At 34.3% G+C, this 24883-nt stretch overlaps 2 protein-coding genes across 4 annotated transcripts; one reads left to right on the forward strand and one right to left on the reverse strand.

Moving 5' to 3' along the window:
* mideasa (mitotic deacetylase associated SANT domain protein a) lies at positions 1–19015 on the reverse strand. 3 transcript variants are annotated; one of them, XM_087297792.1, is made up of 13 exons: positions 18722–19015; positions 11923–13479; positions 10176–10400; positions 7674–7986; positions 6054–6120; positions 5836–5966; positions 5629–5732; positions 4926–5001; positions 4212–4300; positions 3973–4095; positions 2009–2122; positions 1640–1857; positions 1–990 (listed from the first exon to the last, which is right to left on the reverse strand). In XM_087297792.1, exons 2-13 carry the CDS (start codon positions 13276–13278, stop codon positions 756–758), a joined length of 3051 nt encoding a protein of 1016 aa, XP_087153918.1. In that variant the 5' UTR covers positions 13279–13479; positions 18722–19015; the 3' UTR covers positions 1–755.
* slc35f6 (solute carrier family 35 member F6) lies at positions 18194–24353 on the forward strand. The gene is given in 6 exon segments (NM_001002559.1): positions 18194–18376; positions 20036–20108; positions 20325–20496; positions 20926–21141; positions 21295–21405; positions 23249–24353. Coding segments are annotated over 6 exon segments (1125 nt in total). The 5' UTR covers positions 18194–18299; the 3' UTR covers positions 23725–24353.
* Positions 24354–24883: the final 530 nt, after the last annotated feature.

A 24883-nucleotide genomic window follows, 5' to 3' on the forward strand; every position in this document is an offset into this window, starting at 1 on the left:
TTTGAACTAGAAGTTTTTTTAATTGTGCACACAAAAATGGCAAACATTAAGCATCATCACAAGTCAACAATGTGTGGAAAAAATGTGATCAATATGTTGGATATGTTTGTTGTGATTTGCTAAACATAATATTTTATTTACATGTGAGTTTTTATTTTTTAAAAATCCCTTAATCCTAATATTCCAATCCTCTTTAAGTGCATTCAAAACATAAATATACATTCCTTTAAGTTTAGAGCACAGAAAAAAAAAACATACATAATTGGATCAATATATAACGTAGAAGTCAACATTTATATTTGTATGCATTATATACACATTTTATGCACAGAAAATTATCCATAGGTAGTTTGGGAGTGAATTTTAATTTGCTTTTGATTGCATATTATGTATATTACATTGACACATGTAAAAAAAAACATAAAAACAAAAAGATTACAAAAATTGTTCAGGTACTTTGATCAAAATCAAACCAAAAAGACTGTACACGTGTTGAATAGCTCAACAATAAGCTGAACGTTTCATGTTTCAACGTCATTCATCATGAATGATGCTAAATTGTCATAATATTTGCACTTTTAAAATATATATATACCAAAGGATATACCAAGTTCTTATAAAATTTTGGTAAAAATGAGAAGGCTAAGGTATTTTAGATTGTTTCAAACATGTCAACTGCCCTCAATTGAGATGCACAAGTCACAATTTTTTGGTACCAACTGGTACAAAAGAAGACTAAAGGAGTCACCTGTTCCTCATTGCCAGTCTACATCCCGATCGTCGTCCGGCTCTGCTGAGCTCTCCTCAGCTTCACTGCTCTCCTCTTGACCTCTGCCTTGTGCTTCTTTCCTCCTCGCCACTAGTATCATTTCGTGTCTGGCTTTAGCTGCCTGCTCCTCTTCCTCTCTTTGGCGCTGAGCTGCTGCTTTCTTCTCCTGCTCTGCGTGACTCTTCATGTGGGCACTGCGGCTCTTCACTTTATAGAACACCCTATATATAAATTGCAAAATAGATGCAAAATAAAATTCAATGCTAGAAATTAATTTACATTTCAGTAAAAGAATATTTTATATGTGGCTTTTGACATAATAATATCAATATGCTATCAAATCAAATCACTTTTATTGGCACATAATCAGCAGCACGTGTGCTACGATGAGTATTGACCATGATATTAACATTAATTTAAATAATACACTATAAACATATTGTAAAATCAAATTTACTAATATAAATATTAAATTAAAATCTTATACTTAAAACTTATCATATATTCAATCTTTGGGAAATAATTTGTCAAATATAGTGAAATTATCATTAAATTGAATCCAAAATGTTGCAATATTGTAATACATTCACTATGATATTAATACAGAAAAACTGAACGTAATTTTCAATATTCATAATTAAAATCCACAAAGAAACCACTATTTATCACAGATAAATAGTAAAGTCAGCGGAATTCACACTGGGATAAGAGAGTAAGATAAATGCAGTAAAATCAATGCAATACAAACAGATTAGAAACAAACAAATTTTACTGGTCGTTTGAGGTAGTTGTAATTAACAAGCTTATCTCCTTTGATTTTAATTAGCAGATATTTTTAGACAATTTACTAGTATCCACAAACTGACTGACCTGCTACACTTCTTGCAAGGAAAAATCCCCTCTGGCTCTCCCTGAGGTTTGCTGACGGTTGAGGGCTTGGTTTTCCTGCCGATGTTGTAAGAGCGGGGCTTTGGAGGTGCTGGTGAAGGGGTTTTAAAGGTGGGTTGAACCACTACCATCAGACCAGAAGACTCTTCTGCTGCCACAGAGCTTTTCTTCTGGTCCTCCTGAGCCATGTCTGCCCTCTCCTGGACAAAATAGTAAGGACGAGACTGAGCTATTCTCTTGGATTTTAAATCAGCTGTTTATTATTTCAGGTTCAACCAAGACACACATACTGGTGTCTCTCAAGCTGAATTGACATGCAAAAAGGAGTGCAATTTTAGGTAAAATACTCACATTGTCACTTTGCTGAAGTGTCTTGGTCACATCTTGTAGCCTTTCATCCACACTGTCTTCCATTTCCTCCTGTTGTTTACAGTCATTTTCTTTATCTGCTTGTCTTGCGTTCATCTGTATCGCAAATAAAAGAAAAGGCTGATGATATTTTATGAAATATATAATGAAAGGCAAGTATGACCAGCACTCAATTTTAAGTATTGTCTCACTTTTGTATTCTACTATACATCTTACAGCCTTTTAGTCATGATGAGTCAAAGACAACGACCACATGCACACTGTGAACAAACAGATTTAAATATGGGAGCAAATACTGTCAAAAATGAAAGTACACCCTGTGGTAGCCATACCAACACTCTGGCATCTTGCACGTTTGATATCCATTATTTATTTGTATCAATTATTTATTATTTATTTGTATGTCTTTTCACTTACTAAAAAGCTAAATTTCCATGACCTATATTGTACATATATACAGCGAATAGAAAAAAGTACTGAGCATGTCACAATTTTTCTCAGAAACCAGATTTCTGAAAGGGCTCTTGCCTCGGAATTCTTGCCAGATGTTGATAACAACCCAAGTAATCCACACATACCAAGAAAACAAAACTAATTAGTTTAAAAAAACTTGCAATAAAATGAAATGGCCATAAAGTATTGAACACATGAAAAAAGGGAGCTGTAGCTGAAATATCTCAGTAGTTAGAAAATTAACCCTACCCCTCATCAGTGTAAACAAATTTTAGCTGCTTCAGTCCAACAGCTACATTTCCAAATGATGAAGATGAAACCAGGATAGACATTTCAGCAAGACAATGATCCCTAACACATCCAATGTAATTCAAAACTGGCTTCAGAAAAGAAAATGAAGTTGCTAGAATGGCCCAGCCAATCACCTGACCTTAATCCAATAAGCTTACACCTGAGCAATGCATGGGACTCCATTCTTTATACGAGGCGTCTTGAATTTGTCATTACCCTAAAAAGCCTTTTGTATTAAATACATTTCAATAGTTCAGTCCTTTCACCTTATGCTATTCCATTGTTGTTGGGTTTTATTGTATTAGTATGTTTGACCTGCTATTTTAGCATATGTATATACTGGTTGCATGGCTGTCAAGTGCTCCGTCTCCCATATTTGATAACATTTACTTAAGGCATGAAACGGCATGATATAAAAATACGGTATAGACAATTACATTTTGATAAATGTACACAAACAAAAATCCCTGATATTTCATGATTAACAAAGAAAATAAAAAAGTATATCTGAAATAGACCCTTAAAAATTTAAAGATACTCCAGAAATTCCATGACATGTAAAAGCCCTGTACAGTTATCACCTGTAGGTCACATTTATTCTCTTTATTTCCATTAAAATTACTAGTTTATCAACTTAAACCAAACACCTAGTTGTTTAATGTTTATAATGGTGAATCTCTCTATTGTATAAAAGGTGCAAGAAAACAGTATATCTGGTATGTCTTGATTCATTAGGGTTGTCAAATATTGCTAGAAAATTAAGCAAATAAGAACAAGCCAACCGTAAAAAAAACAACAACTTAAACTTATAAAAGTAACTTTATCAAGGAAATACACCACATCACAATATCACAAATACGCATTATATTAAATAAATATGTATTTTAGTTACATAATTATACTTATTCTCAATTTTAAAAAACGGTTTGTAATTAAACAGGTTTAATACTGGCTTGTTCTTACATGCTGTATTTTTCTAGTAAGATGTGGAAACAGAATGACTCAGGAATAGTGTATTATACTATAAAACATAGAAATGCTAGCTGTTCACTTTAGTTTTGTTCCAAATGTCTGTGTACAGTTATTTTGTTTGTGTGTAGAACAGGATTTAAAAAGGTGTCTGTCTATGTAAACTGGCCTTAAAGATGAACTGACAAACACATTTTATAAAACTATAAAGAGTAACAAGTAATAGCTTTTACCACAGGGATGCTTTCTTCTGGATCTGAAGGTCCATATGTACATGTCCCATTACGAGTAACCCTCGCTTGTTTCTTATAGGTGTAGTAGAACTCCACACACTGTGCCACAGTTTTAGTCCTCACCTGGCAAAAACAGACACACAAAGAGAAACACACAATCTTTAAAAATGGAAAACATGATTTAGGCGAGTCATGTACAGTATGAACAACATTAGACCAAAGATATAAAAGCTGTATACCAGTTTTTGCACCATGAAGAAATCTTTTGTATAAGCAGAAATTCCCTTGTTGAAGTATCGTTTTTCATCTGCACTCCAATAGTCTGATCCTGTCAATATTTAAAGAACATCAATCATTACCATAAAGCATTACAAATAAACTCATTATAGACTATAAAAAGAATCATTTTTTCACAAGATCACGATTCCAAACAAAACCAAAATAACATAAATAATATGAATATTAAAACCACAGGTTTAATCAAAGGAGGAATCAGCATTTCAGCATTTACGATCAAATCTCTTGAATGGCTGATTCAATGACAGACAACAATATCTGGCATACCCTACTGCCACAGCAATGACATTTATTCAAGCTTGAAGGGATAGTTCTCCCAAATCTCCAAATTCTGTCATCACTTACTCACCCTTCACTTCCTACAAACCTGTTTGAGTTTCTTTCTCCTGTTGAACACAAAAGAAGTATTTGGAAAAACGCTGAAAACCTGTAACCACTGACTTCCATACCATATGTTTTCTCAAATATGGATATCAATGGTTACAGGTTTCTAACAGTCTTCAAAATAACTTATTTTGTGTTTAACGAAAAAAAGAAACTCATAAAGTTTTGAGGTTGAGTACATGGTGATTACATGTTCATTTCTGGGTGAACGTTTCTGATGTGAACACTGCCACTGGCCCATTGCTATATAGTTTGTTTTTGTAATTTTCTACCTGCATAATGGTAATTGGCTAGTTGGTGGTTCCAGGAGAAGATGGGATTTTTCAGCATCATCATTTCCAAAGCTTCCTACAGAATTAAAAAATAATTGTTTCTCCAGAAATCATATACATACATACATACATACATACATACATATATATATATATATATATATATATATATATATATATATATATATATATATATATGGATGGATGGATGGATGGATGGATAGATGGATAGATGGATAGATGGATAGATAGATAGATAGATAGATAGATAGATAGATAGATAGATAGATACACTGCTGAAATTGGGGAAATGGAAAATTAAAATAGCAATTAAATAAATGTTTCATAAAGTGTAAAAGAGCTACAAATCATCATATTAGAATCATTTCTGAAATATCATGTGACATTGAAGAGTGTTTTTCAAGGAAAAAATTGTACTATAAAAGAATAACAGAATTATAAGTTGTAATAACATTTCAATTTAACTGCTTTGCTGAATTAGTATTTTAATAGATAAATGTAGCCGTATTAAGCATAAAATAAATCTTTCAACAGCATTTCAAAATATTTACAGACCCAAAACTTTTAAACAGCAGTGACAGTCCTTTAAATTCAACAAAATCTATTGCATTAGACACAAAGCAGAATAATTCACAAATACATTTGTCTTGAAAGATGTTGTTGAACATTATTCTGAGCTCACCATGACATCACCTTTGCACTCATGCAGGCAGTGCATTGCGAGCTCTGTGTTTGTCCCTCCCCCATACATTACACTGGAACAGACCAGGTTCATCAGATTATCAACTGCAAAAACAAAAAAACAAAACATTGTAATTGAAGAATGTGAATATATAAATGGTATATGTGATATTTCAGATGTAGTCAATGCAGTCTAAAGTCAAGTTACCTCTTGTTTCTTGGGAGGCAGAGGACTCAGGCTGCCAAACTAAAGTGGCTTTATGCTGGTCCTTTAAGGCTGATGAACGATCCAAGAGTTCAGGAATCTCTGCTTGGTACTTTGAGCCGATGTTTATGTGCCTGAAATGTGCAAAAGAGGGTGAATCTATTAGAAAAGTGGTTAGTGATTGGAGTGAATACCTTATTTGAAATTTATTAAATGCTCACGGTTCAAGGCTGACAGGAGTTGCTTCTCCAATCAGTGGAGGAGCAGGAGGAGTGATGTCAGAACTGCCTGAAAAATAGGAAATAAAGAGAAGGAGAGAGATCAAGAATAAGCATAAATAGTGAAAGTTATAAGTTTACATTAGTTTGCACAATACTTAAACTAACAGCTAATAATGATAATAAATACTTGACAATAAGGGTAAATGTTGTTAGTTCATTAACATTATATAATGACAACTAAACAATGCCAAAACAAAGACGCCCATATCCCACATGCCCTTTTTGATATTCCCATTTTGATTAATAGACACACCCCTTACTGCTGATTGGCTGCTTGTGTGTTTTAGGCTTGGTTTTAACGCGCTTTGCGCTGGACAATAGACCGACTTTGTTCTGGTCTATTGAAAAATCTGTTATAATTTCTCAAAATAGCAACATGCCAGCAATACACCTCAACACGCCTCCCTTTTTAGACCAGAACGCCTATGGGTGCACATATGAACGCAAATGCATTTGCTATTTAAACAGCGTGGCGTAAAACGTCAAAATGACTCGTGCTCCAAGCTGAAACTAGCAAACAACAATTGCGTCATGCCTCGCACAACATTGCACCTGGTGTATGATAGGGCCCTAAGAGTTTAATGCACCTTAAACTATTGAACAATGCAAAGTTTATTTATCTGGGTAAGGTTGACAATGTGTTTATAATGTAAACTAAAATTGTGACTGTTTAAGATAGTATAAGTGAGTAATGTTCTTATTTTTCCGAGCCATCTATAAATAAGTATGGTACAACATGTTACATTCAACATTACTTAATGATGAGTAATAGTTTTTACCACTGCTTTTACCATAGCAAAGAAGTAAAAAAAAAAGTACAGAAGCACTTTAGAATAATGGTCCGTTAGTTAATGTATTTACTTTCTTCAACTAAGCATAAATAATCTCTAAAGCATTAAATAATCATAGTGTAACATTAAAAGGACTAGGCCAAAAGAATGAATGAAAATGAATGAATGAATGGAGTTTAACATCAACTAATGCATGATTAAAATCCAATATTGTGTTTGGTAACGTTAGTTATTGCACTGTGAATTAACATGAATTTTTGTTTAACTTGAATAACATTAACTGAACAAAGATGAATAAATACTATAATAAATGTATAACTAATTGTTTGTTCATGTCAGTAAATATATTAATTAACATTAACTAAATGGACAATTAAAGTGGTACCAAAAGTTCTAACATGAAGTTTATTTAAATTGTTAATTGACTAATAAATGCTGTAAAAATATAATTAATTGATAGATCGTAAATACCCAATTAATACTAAATACTAAGTGACCTATTAATAAGTATTAATAAACACAAATAAAGAGTCAAGATAAAAATCCCACAGTTTACAATAATATTGTTTAGGTGATATCAACTAATAATGAATCATAATTTTTATTTATATATATTGTTTTTATTTGTAAATATGTTTTTATCATTAAAAATAGTTTAATATTAGCTGCTAAAATGAACGGTGCATTTCTGCACACTGTTGCATTAGTACATTTTTATGTTTGACGCTTACTGTGAATTATTACTAATTATAAAAAAAGAGGAACACACTTGAGCGCAGAAGGCTTCGCGAGGCGCTGCGGGGTGTGGGTGGTGGTGGCAAAACTTGACTGCCTGCTGCCATAGAAGAGAGGACAGTAGAGAAGTACAGGCCCGATCCTTCCCGCACAGGTGACAGAATGGGCGGAGGAGTGTATGGCGGGATCATGATGGCATGGTCCGGCAGACGCAATGGAGAACGCAGGTTACTCTGGTAGGCACTGATGCTGGAATAGATGGAAGGGGCGATGAAAGTGCACGGTTGAGGAATGACCAGGGGCTCAGGTCGCGGACGACGCTTTGATTTGTCATCTTGCCCTTTACCCTGAATCAAATGGAAAAAGGAAAAAAATAAATATATAAAAATCTATTTTGAAAATACAAATGCTGAAATGCAGTACAATTTAAGCCATGAAAAGGCATATGCATTTGAAGAAGTTTCCTTTCAGATAAAAAGTTTTTAGGAGGAGGGAATTTAAAAGAATCATCTAACATTATTTACTTCATTTTCTGATAGTCAATAGCTATGTTTGCACCTATTTTTATGCACATTTTGGATATGTGCATAATAAATGGTCTATGAAAACACCAAGATGCGCATAACCGAGTAGGATAAACATTTTATTCGATAAGAAAAGATGTGCATAATTAACAATAGAAACACTTTTACTGAACAAATTCCAGTATATGTGCAAAAAAGGTCATGTTATATTGTTGTAAGAGATCATGTGCAGGGTTGGACAAATATACATGAAAAATGTATTGTAAAATAAAATACATAATACCTCAGTTTTAAGTGGTTCAAAATAAACTACATAATACAGCAGCCACAAATGTAAAAATAAAATACTGCAAAATACTTTTACATTTTTTTTTCACAAACCTATTTATCAACAGGCTAACTGGATCAATCCCTTCACCCTTAAACTGACTTAAACTGTGAAGTAAACAATGTTTGACAGCTACAGCATTTTTCAGAGCAAGTTTAAGTCAGCTTCTCGGCACCTCATTCACCTCTACTGTACATGAGGAGGTATTCATAAAAATGTAACTTGTGTTTCTCTTTGATTTTAGTATAGATTTTGAACAAATTTCACTCAGAAAGTACTGTCAAAGATTATCTCTTTAATCACGGTAAAAACAATTTAATGCAGACAATAATTTGGAATATAGTACTATATCTTTTAAAAGTCTTCTATTTAACATTTTTACAATTAAAATCATAAATACTCAATGTAAAATCATGATTTCTGAAAACTACCAAAATCTCCAGTTTTAGTCATTTTCATAAATCATGTATTTTTTGCAATTGTAACAATGTCAATTATTGATCAACTTCTTCTTATTAATTAATTTTCTGTTCTGATCTCAAGCCTTGGCAAATAACTGAGAAAGCATCTATCTGAGGCTGCATTTTTATGATGTCATCATGTAGACTTGTAAAAAAGTATCTGACAGTATTTAAAATACAAAAATACAAGACACTAAAATATTTTAATACAAAATATTTACCTTTTTTCATAAACCCTATCAAATACAAATAACAAACCTTAACTATTTCAGTACTAGTGTTATTATATTATTAATTACCTCTAGAACTGTCAAGAGAATCTGTTCTCTGCGTCTCACGCCTTCAAACACCACCATGCGTTCATTGCGCGTCGGCATTTGTCTTCTGAGGCGCATGTAATTTATTAAATAAAGAAAAGATTCACTCAGCTTCTCCTACCGCAGCAATTTACATTTTTACTTTTGATATTTGGTGCCAGTTCATCAGGAAGTGACGATTTTATTCTCTTTTATTACTTGGATGGAAATGCTGCTTTATTCACCCGTCTTATATGTGATATTGCAGTTTTGCGCATAAATTTTATTCACATCTTTGGATGGAAACATAGCTAATGTACTGATATTTGCACCATTTAACAACAAAAAGAGCATGTCATTATATAATAAAAAAATTCATAAGGAAAAATGACATACATTTTCAAGTTTTTTAATTTTACTCTAAATAAATAAAACAGCAGAATTTGAAGAAGAAAACGTATTTATATAAGCTGGAACATTGTATAATTGTTACAATATTCACCTTTTATGATTTTAATTATTTAAACAGGGTTTTTATTACTAAATGCAACAATAAATCAAAAAGAAAAAAGCCGAATTTGAAAAAGTCAAACTGAATTTAGAGGATGGAAATTAATACAGGGACAAATTTCATCGGAGCCTACACAAAGATGCTAAATTAAATTGCTTCAAAAATCAACTGTGAGTTTGTGGGTTCAGTATTACATCAACACATGAAACTTTGGCATGAATAGCAGCATAAGTTCAGTGAGCTGCCAAACATTAGTCGTGTGGATGCCAACCACTAACAAGCTCAAATAGGCAACTGTTTTCTGGAAAAAAGCCTAAATAAACATAACATGCAATTGCCCAAATCTACAAGCAACTTACTGAAAACACAAGATGGTTTTTATAAGCACACTTCGAAACAATGCTATTACCCTGTACCTGGATGAAATTCTCAGATGCTGAGTTCTTCAATGACTGCCGGCGTGCAACAATAACCGAGGGTTTGCGATCAGGCTGGGAACTTCCTGAGGTATGCCGAACATTATCCAGCTGTGGCCAGTTGCCTGGCACTTCCATTTGGGTTTGACCTTTCCGAACTGGAACAGAGACTGGGATGACTAAAGGCACCATACCAGCTGGTCTACCAGGGTTAACGTCCTCTCGCTATTAAGAGGAAATAAGGAAATAAAATACAGATTAATATATAAATGGATAAAAGAAACAAACAATAGCCTGAGAAGCAATCTGCAGCATTTAGGTGAGTCATGGGGATAGTTTAATCTGCCTGCAAATATATTACAGACAAATTTTAAATGTATTTTCTTAAAACAGCAATCTTAAATAAAAAGATCTGCCTCTGCACTGTTATATGAAATATGTAAAATCTAAAAAAAATATTCTAAAGTATTCATTCATACCATGAGCTTGGATCAGCAAACAGGGCTTGGTGAATCAGCCCCTCCCAAATTCTGCTGAATGGGTTTTCAGAAACTGTGGAATGTGAAGGTGTGCAGACATGCAGCCGCTCACTACACTGCTTTACAATTTACAATATCTTATAAACTCTGCACAGAACACTACAGTATATGTTACAAAGGAAAGCTATTGGCAAACACTATCGTGAGCTGAGTTTGCATTGTAATGTTTATAGTTTGATTAGCTATAAAGTGACATGATGATTCACCCAGCTTCAGCTTCTTGCTAGAGGCAGCAGTGGAAATGTTTAGGTTTTGAAAGAGCCAGTTCATTAGCTGGTTTAAAACAGCAAAACTGTTCTAAGAGACCGTATGAGCGGCAAAAAAAAAAACCCATTGACATTACACGTTTAAAAATACAATACTGTTCTAATGTACGTTGACAGATATTTATTTTATAAAGGTAGGTGTCACAAAGGCTTTTTAAAATGTTATAAAATGCTTTTTAAATAAACATTGTCCTTTTGAACTTCCTTTTCATCACAGAATCCTAAAACATATACCATGGTTCCACCAAGCAGCACGACTGTTTTGAATATTGATCACAATGATAAGAAATGTTTCTTGATCTTGGCGCAGTGTGTAGCGATGTCGCCTCACAGCAAAAAGGTTGCTGATTTGAGCCTCAGCTGGGTCAGTTTGTTATTTGGCTGGGTTTGTATGTTCTCCCCGTGTTCCCAAGTCCAAAGACATGCACTATACGTGATTTGGGTAAGCTAAATTGTCCAAAGTGTATGTGTGTGAATGAGAATGTATGGGTGTTTCCCAGTGATGATTTGCAGCTGAAAGGGCATCAGTTGCATGGCGGTTCATTCCACTATGGCGACACCAGATTAATAAAGGGACTAAGCCGAAAAGAAAATGAATGTTTCTTGATCTTGTTTCTTCATAATTTCTGAATGATCATGAGAATTTTCTATCTTTGTCAGTCTTTATTGTTATTCAAAATAGATTAACACATTGCAGAGCAAAACAATAAAAAATACACCAAATTTTTTTCCAAAATGCTGCCTTGCTGAGCACAGAAAACATCCTAAATATCTTACCAACCAATGGGAGAAATGGACTGTACTCAAAAGAAAAAAAACTTTCTGAAAATAATAAATTTTGCTGTTGCAGTTTGTTCGTGTAAACAAATTGGTTAAATAAAGACATTATGTCTCTTTTAATAAAGAGGCTTCAAAATGGATTTCAAAATGAAATGGGCTCACCTTTGCTGGCAAAAATTCCATTTCTGAAGCCTGCTGAGCAAGAGTCTCAAGGTTGATCTCTTTTGAGGCTCTTCGTCTTCTCTGAGTGCTCTGGATGACCCCCACTGTGGGTGCTTGGACTCCATCATCTCCTCCATTCTGGGCAGAAACCTTGTCTTTGGGGGTCTGGCTGCTTTGAGGGGAGACTCCATCTCTGGAGAGTCTGCGAGAGCGGCGAGGAAAGACCTGACGTTTTCCTTGGTCCTCCTGGATTTCGGGACTGGCTTCTGCAGGATTGCCAGATTCCTGGAAATTTGACCCTTGAGAAACAGGGTGTTGTGACTGAGGTACAGTGTGCTGAGTCTGGCTCGAGTCTGTCTTCCCCTGAGCGTTGACAGGATCCTGTGACTCGATCTCTGGTTTAACTCTCTGCTTTTCTACAGACTCTAGGTGTTGAAACCCTTGTGTCTGTTGCTGTAGTTGCTGGTGTATCTGTTGCTGCATTTTCTGCTGCTGATGGTATTGCTGTTGCAGTTGATGCAGCCGTTGCTGCTGCCTTATTTGATGCTGTTGGTGCTGCTGCTGCTGCTGCTGCTGCAACTGACGCATTTGCTGCATCTGCTGCATCTGGCGCTGGCGCTGTAACTGCTGCTGCTGCATCTGCAATAGTTGCTGCTGTTGTGATTTTGGCTTCTCATTGTAATTCATGTTTAAAGGTGCATTGTTGTCATGAAAAACCTGTTGGAAACCAGGTGCTTGTGGTTGCTTGGTAGGTCCAAATGCCAACTGGAAGGGTTGCAAAGTAGAATCAGGCATCTCGTGATGCATGACTTGTGGCTGATATTGAATATCTACAGGTCGGTGGCCTTGCTGAAGAGCCTGGAACTGAGCATGATGCATGGCTGCCATGCTGTGATGGTCCCAGTCTGCACCAGGAACTTGGGAGGTCTCTGTGTAGGACTGTGAGGAACTTGATGAAAGCTTCTCTTTCATAGCTTCCATCTCGTGACTTTTATTAAAGGCCCTTGGGTCATCCATAACACCAAGAGAAGGCCCAAAGTTCTGTGACCACTTATTCATGTTTGGGAGACCTTGAAACCAACTTGACGTCTGCACTGGGTCCTGATGCACCCACTTTACCGGTCCTGACTGCTGAAAATGCCCCCGGACCTGATATCCTTTATCAGTTTTGAAAGTGCCCTGGACTTCAGGGCTAGAATCCACCAGACCCTCTGGACTGCTATGAGTTTGCTCCAGAGATGGAGCTCCCACGTTGTAGAAGAGATCCCCTGAATGCTGCATTGTTTCACTAATGGCTTCAACATTTTGTTTGCTAATACTGTTTATGGTTCCTCTCTGGTGTGGAGAAAGACTCATGGCAATTGTGTGAAACTACGAGATGAGCAAAATCCTGAGGCATTCAGTAAGCCTGGTTTGAACAAGGTTGCTGATAATGTTTTACACATGCAGGTTTAAATAGGGTACAGGAGCCCCACCTCCTCACTTGCTTCTAAACTGCACTTTAAAGGTGGAGTAAATATTTGAAACCTCAGTCGTTCCTCAGTCATGGGAAATGATCTAAAAAAATGGAGAAACACAAAAAGTTACACTTTGAAAACAGTAACAATATGAGTCAAATTTTGTCTGCAACATAAACAAAATAATTAAACCAACAAAAAAAAAAAATGCAAGTAGCTCATAGCATGTTTTTTTTTCTTGTCTAAATATGTTTATTTTAAAATACATTAAATATTCATATAAGCAAAAATTTGCACACGTAACTTTCATGAAGCATGCAAGTAATTATAATTGTATAAAGAGACAAGGTGATAGTCAAAATATATTTTAACGTTTTTGCACTTACATGCAATATATTTGCTTGCTTCTCCTCAAGAAACTGAATTTTTTTTTTGATAAAAATTCCTCACAAGCAAATTAAAGACTTCTCATGAGAAGACAAAACTTAAAAAGAAAACCAAAAGAATGCAAAACAGAAAATATGAACGCAAACTAATGAGCCAATTATATGCCAGCAATTTGTAAAAAGATTTAGCATAGCTATGACTATGTATTGTCCTCTTGTCTTATATTCTTTTCATCTACATGTTTCTATACTGATGCATACTGATTTTAATTCAAAGTAATTGAGATCATTATTGAGAGTATTTCTCTTTTTTTAATGAGATTTTTATTAGTTTTTTCTTGATATAAAATACAAAACCATACAAATGTATAATTTATACAATTTCTTCACAATTTATAAATGTATTCATCAATTTAGAAAATAAATAAACAATTCAACAACCAGTAACAAGAGTACAGAAATAATGAAAATAATAGTACAGAGCATAACAGGATAAATACATTCACATTTTAAGTGAGGAAATGAAAATGTCAAACATATCTATTTCCTTGTAATCATCATTCATTTTGGCCAACATTTTCCCATATTACACATTCTCAATCATGGATTCCATTCATAATTTAAGTGTAAGGCATTTAATATCTTTCCAAAACCTCAGTATTATATGTGCTGCTGTAGTAATGCCCAAAATTACAAGGGTGAACTCATCATTTGTAATTTGTGGAACATCAGTTGTCACCTAAAAGGCATATCCTGAATGAGAGAGGGATATTAAATACCAAACATCTACCTAATTGTCTTAACACAGATTCCCAAAAGGGCTGAACCTTTATACATTGTCATAATGCATGAAAGTATGTATCAATCTCCTGTTTACATTTCGAGTATTTATTATCATCTAAGCATCCCATTCTAAGAAGTCGCACTGAAGTGTAATAATACCTATGAAGTATTTTATACTGTATAAATTTACCTCTTGCTTCTTTCATATATTTTCAACTGTGAGAAAGAATTCTATCGCAGGTATTTTATCTATATCACTGCTATTGAGCGCATTTCTTAAGTATCATATAGACTAACATCAAAGGCACAAAATAATTCAAATTAAATTTCTTATATAAAAATAATTTGCCATAATTTTTTTTTATTATTCTTAAAACAGTCTGCCAAATCAAAGTCTCCGTTAAGGATTGACACACATATATTCAGTATGTAAGAGAAATTGTATTTTTTTGCAACGCATTGTTATTTTGGAGTCCAATTAAAATGTCTTACCAATTTTACTCGAAATACAAAAATAAATACTTTGAATATAGCATTATATTGAACATTCTTATTTTTCACACAGGTCAGTGATGGATCCCAAATTAACAATTAATCAAACACAAATAGAGTGAGTTATCAAGTACACTTCAAATCACACATTACAAAACAGGCCATAACCTGTCAAAACTGACAGATTGTTTCTTTGTGCTTTCCATCAATGAATGAATATTCAGCAAAGACTACTAAGAAGTGGAAGGGAACACAGTGGTCTGAAACCAGGAAACCTGACAAACACAATTGCACAGCACGGGAGGGGCATGAAAAGTGCATTGCAAGACAACAAGAATTACAGGAAGTGAAGAGGGAAAGGGAGAGAGAGATGGAGAGAGAATACAAGAGAGAGAGAGAACAAGCAGAACTACTTTTCAACCCACTTATGACCCCTCCCAATACAGAAAATACGATGAAACCATTTCTAACAAAATAAACATAAAAGCAATGCTGTACAGCAAACCAAACCACCCTATTATGTTTCCTATAAAACGACAAAGTGTTCGTGCACTTTTTATTCTCTGTGCACTCTGCGCCCTTAGCTTACTGAACGAAATCTGTCGCGCATGAACACAGAAGACTGTATCGTACTTACACTGTTGCAATGTGTTATTGACGTCCTCTTCCTTACTTTTCAAGTTCGGCTGACAGCACCTTACAAAACAGCTCCAGCCCTGGGCAAAGTCAACAGCAGCGTGCATGACCATATACAAACTACGCACAATGCAGTCCGTCGTAAACGCCTAGACCGAAGAAACGTTACGCACATTTAACACGCCAGAATAACGTGTCATTATAATGCACCGAGAGGCCTGTTTTACATGCAGGCTGACAAATGTTACAACTTTTTGTATCCGAGTAACTCCTCAGCTGTAGTCACCAAACCAGTTTTCCTGTTTACATTCTGTCGCTTCAGCGTTACGTTACCGATATTGTTTGCAGGATGTGTGGAGTTCGAGGATCCTCTTGAAAAATAATCAATCTATCAAAGTTATTTATCAACAAAACAGTTCGCACCGACGCAGCCAATCAGAGAGTTTCGGATTGAAGGCGAGGCGACAGAAGGCGCACACTGTGATTGGACGGAAGGAACTTCTCGCGCACTGCTGGAATGGAATGTGTCATATACAGTGTTGAGTTTGGGAGAGCAACAGAAACAGAAGGTCTTTTTTATTACAGACAGTATCACTTTTATTTTAAGCACTTTGTGGTATATAGTGGGATGTGAATAAATACAAGCTAATAAGAAAATGAATAATGTTTTTATGGCGCTTTATAATAAGAACAACCCTGTAAAGGTTGTAAATTGATGTCCATCTCTTACCACAATAATGTAATGGACATTCTATAAGAAATGTACATTATCTGTCCCTGAAATAAAAACATAAATACAGTGAATAAGAAGAATTTCATCCCCAAAAATGAATGAAAGGATTTTGCTCTGTGTGTTGTTTTGTAAAGAAATGTCATTCGTTTGGTTCTCAGATTCTTTACTAAAAGCACTTTACAAATGTACAAACCCTGTCATTGTCCTCAGTCCAATTTAACGTAAACAGCTTTAATAGTTTTGTTATGCTATAAACTGTTTTTTCAGAAGAAAAAAAAAATCAGAAACAGCAATATCCACTCACTACATGCACTACACTTCAACCAATTCTTACCTAAAACAATATTGCCTACAATAATTTTCCACCAACAATCAGACTATGTATGCACATTTTTTTTGACTGTGTACTTGTTTATCTGTGCCTACATGTGTGTGTATTTCTTAACACATGTATTGTCTTTCACGTATTTATTGTCTTCTACGGATTACTCTCAACAGAGCTAATTATATATTGTTTTGTTTTCTGGGAGTATGTTGTTTTATTTTGCACTGTTGTTGTATTTTGCACTGTCTGAAGCAAGCACCTAAGCTTTTCACTCCTCATACTACACGTGCTGCAGCTGATGTGACAATAAAAGTGATTTAATTTGATTTCAATTGTTATCATTCACATCAACTGATAAAACATGAAATTATAAATTACAACTAAGAAATAAGTACTACAAATATATAATACAAATAAATGTACAATGCCCCCATGTTTCTGTCAGTCCTGTCACATTTGCATATTGCTCTGACTCGAAAGTGACATCATTTGACAGAGAAGAAGCTGACAGTGATCATTGATGTGTGCTACACCCCCCCCCCCCAAAAAAAAAGGACAGAAAGAAAGAAAAAAAAGAAAGAAAGTGGAAAGAAAGTTGAGGTTGACACTCATGTCAACCCATTAAACATTTATCAATCAAAAAAAAATATTTATTTTTTAACAAAGATAATTAAAGTCTAGTAACTATTGGATTAAATAGTACTAACTAATAAATAAGAACTATTATCAAATAATAGTAACATAAAAATAAGTAGCTACTAGTTCAAAAAACCTGAATACATTTTTATGAGTTTTTTTTATTGGTAAATGTAAAAAAAGGTGTGTTCATTAAATAGATAAGTCATCCAAAAATGTAAATTTGCTCCCCATTAGACCATACACAAATATATATATATATATATAAATATTTTCCTCAGTAGAGCTTGTAGAGATTGAAACTGTGGGCTTTCGTGATTCATAAAATGCTGGTCAGTGGCTCTCAAATTATAGGTTATAGCATTAAGCTAAAATGCTATAATGGTCTACTAAGGAAAATCTTGGAGAGTCTTTTTTTAAATTTATTTAATTCATGATACCTTTAATCTTTTTTTCATACAATGCAAATACAAGAAGACACTTGTTGTTGCATTATCAGTAAATTAATCTGAATGTTTTTGTTTTGATCAACAGGTTCAAAGGAAACTAGACACTGCAATGAAGTGCACCAAATAAAAAATGTTTCCTGAATCAAATAATGTTTTCTAGTTTATTTTCCAGCTTTGCTGTAAACTAAACTGACATTTATTTATTTATTTATTTATTTATTTATTTATTTATTTATTTATTTATTTCAGGCAACAAACACATCATCATTATTCATAAATATCTGTGCTGTTCACCAAATGCTTGCCTTCTCATACTTCTACGGAAATGAGGCGTCAGCTGGTGTGTCACATGATCACCGTCATGTGATTTGGATACAGGGGGAACGACCTGTTTAGATTGCTGTAGCCATCAGCAAGAAAGGCACATCTCAAGATATCTTGAGTGTCTGATGCTCGCGCTCACTCAGCCCCACACTTACGATGAAGTGGACAAAATATCAGCTCTTTCTCGCCGGGCTGATGCTCACGACAGGCTCTCTAAACACACTCTCCGCAAAGTAAGTAATGCGCACGCGCCAGATGCTGTTTGTTTACATAGGATTCCATACCGTATGATATTTTGTTTTTTTGTTTTTTTGTGCTTTTATCAACCAAACTTTTACCTTTAATCAAATAGCTGAAACAATTATGTTTTACGTTGTTTATAAAGCCGCACATTATGTCATTATTTTTATGTATCCATTACGTGATATTTTGTACCATATATTTTGTAACATCTGGAAGAGTACATTTAAAACCTGTCATAATTTTACTTAAGCACAAACTAGATTAAATATCACCCATTGACCTTTTAGTCCCTAAACAACATGACTAAAATTTGAGGAAAAGATTATTAGACTCACGTGCAGTTGATCAGACGTGTCGTGACATGTTTAGACTGCAAAATCAGCAATTTTGACAGTCTGAAATCACTTGTGACTATTAGTCAATAGTGCCATCACAGCATTATATGTCTTACAAGTAGAATTGGGTTGTACACTGAGTCAAGAAGATACTGCCAAACGTCTTGTAACTTGATATAGCTTTGTGTCTAAAACAGAAGCTTAACGTTTCTAGGCAGAAGATACCGGATACCACACGTTATCCCATATATCTGCTGAAAAACTGACACTGATGGTGTTGATGTATCCGTGATCTCACTCTTAAGTACACTCTTGATTTTTACAATGTCATAATAACTTTTCGCTATAACAGAATGTTTCTAAAAGTATATTGTAAAATAAATTAAAACAAACTGTTACATCTAAAAGGTCTTTTTATCTTCAGGCTTTATGTCAGTCATGCATGGTTGTAAAAATGACAGTAGCACAACTTTGTTACTTATTAAACTTACAGTGACTAACCCATGTAAGACTAGTTATATTTTTAAAGGTTTAGTTCACTTAAAAATTCTGCAAAAATGTTTAATATAACTTAAAACCCATATAAAGTTTGTAGATGGAGATATTTTTAATAAATTCTGAGAGATTCTCTCTGTATTCAAAGTGTATTCACTCAAAACTCTGAGGCTTTCATAGAGAGATAAAAAATCCATGAGCTGTTAAATCAAAGTCATCTGAAGACACATGACTGCTTAATAAGATGACGAGATTAAAAAATGTAAGATATTTAAAGTTCAGCCTGTATGGAAGTCCCTTTAATGTTTTAGTTTGTGAATGCTCATTATAACAAAAAATTGAATTGAACATTATTATTGTGTAATAATTGTTACAGGTTTTTCATACACAACTCTTATCCATCATTGTTAGGACAAACTAATAGTGCAGCTCCAAATTTACTGGGAAGTTTACCTATGAATGAAACATTTCATTCTCATCATCCTCAGCCTCCTCTTATCCCAAACCTGTTAGAGTTTTATTTTGTAGAATGTTGAAAACTGGTCATTGGCTTCCACAGAATTTTACATTTCCCTTTATAGACGTCTAGTTTCCAACATTCTTTATAATATAATATTTTGTGTTCAATAAAAGATACTTTAAAAGGTTTAAAAACCTCTTGAGGATGAGAAAATTAAAATGTTTGGGTGAACTATCTCTTTAAGCTATTGTTGATTTAATGTTCTCAGCTATTTCAACTATTCATAGTTAAAGCATGTCACTACATATGAAGTCATGTTAAGATGAATTTGATCATCAGCGTATCTTTTTATCTTCTAGATGGGCTGATATGTTCTCTGCACCTGGCTGTCATGGCAGCCCAGATCATGACTTCTCTCACCCGTTTGTGCAGGTAATGAAAGTCATCCCACCAGCATACAGCACACCATTTACATCAAGCTTCCTCTCTGCAAACTTAGTTCTGAGGAAATGTAGAACTGAAAGTGTTATGTGTTAGTCAACTGAGAACTGTTTTTGAGAGGGTTTCTGTCTCCTCGTATCACTTTTTTCATTCTATATCCTTTTTCACTTATGCACACTAACAGTAAACAACTCCTTTCCCTTCCAGGCTGTGGGCATGTTTTTGGGAGAGCTGTCCTGTCTCGTGGTGTTTTACATTCTCCTATGTCATGACCGGCGACGACCCGAGCCCACTATGGATCCAGGCGAAAGTTTTAACCCACTGGTTTTCCTCCCTCCTGCTCTTTGTGATATGTTGGGAACATCCATCATGTATGTTGGTGAGTGTCAAACTTTGTGAAAGATCATTTCAGTTGTTTTCAGTCAATCTGAGGTGCAATGATCAACTTTAAAGCTACAGGTTTCTTCTATAATAGCTAAAGCATCCATTCTTATTCTTAGATTGGGTTAAAGAATTAGTTCAACAAAAAATTTAATTGTATTTCCATATACTTGCACTAAAGGGATTCTGTTGAACACAAAAGTAATTATTTGGAAGAATGTTGGAAAACGGTGTACATTGACATCCAAAATACTTTGCAAGTATTTTTTTATCTTCTTTTGTGTTTTACAGACAAATGAAATAAAAGTTTGGAACAAGAGGAGGATGATTAAATAATGACATTGTTTTCATTTTTATGTGAACCTTATGCTGGGTCTGTGCTTAGTATTTTTTAAAAGATTTCATTCCTGTTTTTTTCTGTCTCTAGCACTTAACATGACCAGCGCTTCCAGTTTCCAGATGTTGCGAGGAGCTGTGATCATCTTCACTGGACTGCTATCTGTAGCATTTTTAGGACGCCGGCTGAAACCTAGCCAGTGGTTTGGGATACTAATCACCATTCTTGGTCTGGTGGTGGTTGGACTGGCTGACTTTGTAAGCGGCCATGGTGACGACTCCCATAAACTTAGTGAAATTATCACAGGTAACTGGTGTTGCTTAAAATATGTAGTCATAAAGAATGATGCAATTTGTCTACACATTCTCACATGAGGATGTTTTTCTTCTGATCGATAGCACTCTGCATCTTTATCTGTTTGGAATGTTGCACTGATTACCTATTGATCTTGTCTGCTAGGAGACCTTTTGATCATCATGGCTCAGATCATTGTTGCTGTTCAGATGGTCTTGGAGGAGAAGTTTGTTTACAAGCATAATGTGCATCCACTCAAGGCTGTTGGGACTGAAGGTAAAGTTTTAGAATTATTCATTTTCACATAAAGCCACTGACTAATTTGATCAAAGTATATGGATAGCTTCAGTCATGAAAACACAAATGAGTGATTTGCAACATGTTTCACTCTTTTTTTTCTTCTATAGGGTTTTCGTATTGTGGGTAAAATAGGTTATGTGGTAAACTACATGCTTTTACAAACTGTACAGATACCATAAATATTCTTATGCAGCAAATTATCAAAAATCTATGTGTTTTAAAATTAATGCAAATGTATGTTTTCAGTATGGATGTGTGTAGTTAACATCATGGAGCAAAACATTAAAGAATCATCAAGTTAATTTACCAGGTTTGAAGAAGTTTTGGAAAACAGTAAAGCAGACTTTCTGGTTTTATCTTCATAGCTTAATTGGTGCTACCTAATAATAATTTATAATAAGTTGTAAAACATAAAGACTATTGTTCAAATGTTAGAAATTTAATAAAATAAAAATAGAAGAAGTTCATCAGGGCTGCATTAACTTGATCAAAAGTAAAAGATTTTCATATATTTTATTATATAATTTATTACAGTGATGGCAGCATTGTTACTCCAGTCTTCACAAAAAAAAAAAAAACAGTTCTTATTTTCAATGTTGAAAACAATTTGCTGCTTAATATTTTTGTGGAAATTGTGATGAATTATTTTAAGGATATTTCAGTAATAGAAAATTCAAAAGAGCAGCTAGAAATGTCTTTACTTTCATTTAACATTTAAATAACAGGAAAAGGAACTTCAGCAATATGTCAAATATAGTATAGATTAATAAAAGAAACAATGTTGACTGATAGGTGTTTCTAGACCCTATATTGGTAACTTTCATCTTAGCCACCCTTTGATTAAGATATCTGACAGCACAAACAATAAAAACTGATTTAAGTTCATGAATCAAAAAATCTAAAAATGATATCAGAAAAAAAATATTTAAGTGTTATGTGTTTGTTACTTATGAAGTAGGCTATTTTCCATATTTAAATGTAGCAATCAATCAATCAATCAACATTCATCATCCATTGACTAATCTCTATCCCAGTCTCAATTTGTATTCTCTCTCGCTCTCTCTCTCGCTCTCTCTCTCGCTCTCTCTCTCTCTCTCTCTCTCTCTCTCTCTCTCTCTCTCTCATTCAATTAAATTCAATAATTGCTTAATTGGCATGACAAATGTTATATATGTACTGCCAAAGCAGTTATAACATAAAAGTTTTATGTTACATAAAAAGTTCACATAAAAAGTAACATACATATATAATAAAAAACAGTACACACAGTAAATAGTAGTTAAAAAAGAGATGATATTTATATATAATAATTAAATAAAATATCAACAATACATCATATTATTCAATATATCACATTAATATTCAATATATTATATCATTATTCAACATATCATATTATTCATACAAAAATAGATCAGAATAAACTTTACATTTACCAATCAACATTTTAGGATAAAACCGTAATAAAAGCAATTGTGTGCGTGTGCGTGCGTGTGTGTGTGTGCGCGTGTGCACGCGCGCAGGTGCATCACTGATGTTTTTATTGGTCTGCTCTCTCTTTTTGTGACAGGCATTAATGTATTGGGCCGCTAAAAGGACACACTCATTTTTTCCCCTAGTAAATATTGAAGCTGTGTTTTATTGTCTAACTCAGTGAATTGTGGGTAAATTCTCTTTCTCTCTCACTCTCTCTATTATATTATCTGTTGCCTTGAACATATCACAGTTTGATTTTTGTGTGTGATATAACGTAAGGTTTGGTTTTATATGTTTTTATTAAAGTGCATAATAACCCAAAAATCTCCTCTCCCTTTCATAGGCGTTTTTGGGTTTGTCATCCTCTCTCTCCTCCTCATCCCGATGTTCTTCATCCATGTGGGCAGTTTTGCAGATAACCCTCGTCAGGTCCTTGAAGACGCCCTTGACGCCTTCTGTCAGATTGGTCACAAACCTCTCATTTTGCTGGCACTTCTGGGCAACACCGTGAGCATCGCCTTCTTTAACTTCGCTGGCATCAGCGTGACCAAAGAGATCAGCGCCACCACTCGCATGGTGCTGGACAGTCTACGTACACTGGTCATCTGGGTCGTGAGTTTAGCACTGGGTTGGGAGAAATTCCAAGGCCTACAGATTCTAGGCTTTATTATTTTGCTCTTGGGTACAGCAATGTACAATGGACTCCACAAGCCTTTGATGGCCAAAATGCCCTGCTTTGCAAGAGAGCAGATAACAGAAGAAGGAAATGTCCCAGAGAGAGAGAGACTGCTGGGTGGAGAAAAGGCTGAGGAGAACTAATACTGGACTTTGCACTCAACACAATTTTTTAGTTTTAACAGTTATTTCCATTTTAAGGGAGAATCAGATTTTAACATTTTTTTAAATAAGTGTTTGAATTCACACTTGGGAGTCATCACTACTTACTGCCTAATGCCATTATTTTTGTTGGCATGTGGTTATTGAAAGGGACAGCAATGCTTAGATTTTACAATGGTTTTATGTGAATTGTCACTTTTAAGAAAGGGATTGAAGCCTTTTTTTTCTTGATTTATAATGCCAAATAACAGATAGAATAACTATATTTGAAAGTTTTTAATCCTGTGTTTTATAGATTTTACATCGTGCTGTTGTTGGGAGCAAGCTGTTTCTCTAAACATTATTTTTTAATTACATGTGAAACGAGTATCATCAAGGAAGTCTTCTGTTAGTCTATGTATTTTTAAAAACATGAGGAGATGCCACTAAATATCAAAACACAAGGTTGCTGAATCGCAGAACTGTGTAGTTTTTACTCTGTGTATTAACCTGACATCTGTTTCATTTGATAAATCTTTCCTCTGCAAATGTGTGTAAATTCCTTACATTGTTGAAGAAAACATTTGTGTGCCGTGGATGCATTTGTTTATGATAAATGTATTGAACATAAACAGAACCGATCTCAATGACTTGTTAATTTACATTTAGAGTGTGTGTCACATGAGAAGTGTAACCAGCTTATCGTTTATGTCTGGGTTCATTCAAAACTATATAAGCTGCAATGCCACATGAATACCTACGACCAAGTTAATGATATGGTTGTATTTTAACCCTACATCTTTCACATACAGTGTACATTAGGAGACCATTCGCAGTTTATGTGGAAAATTATGATTTATGGTTGTGTTTGAATAAAACACACATATGCACACTTGTTTTTGTGAATTGTGGGGACATTTGTTTTAACACTATACAAACTCTATTTTCTTTTGTCCTAAAAAATCCCTAAAACCAACCCATATAGGAAACTATACGGTTTTACTTTCTGAAAAAAAAAACTCATTTATAAGCTTTTTTTTTTTGAGAAAGGAGACATTGTAATACCTGTGTAATACCCATGTTTTTATACAGATTTATGTGTTGATATTTCACAAACACAACCAGTCTTATTCTGGAAACACCTGATGACATTTTCTCCTAA

This window comes from Danio rerio, chromosome 20 (genome assembly GCF_052040795.2).
Source record: "Danio rerio strain M-AB ecotype USA chromosome 20, GRCz13ab, whole genome shotgun sequence".
Taxonomy (NCBI): Eukaryota; Metazoa; Chordata; class Actinopteri; order Cypriniformes; family Danionidae; genus Danio; species Danio rerio.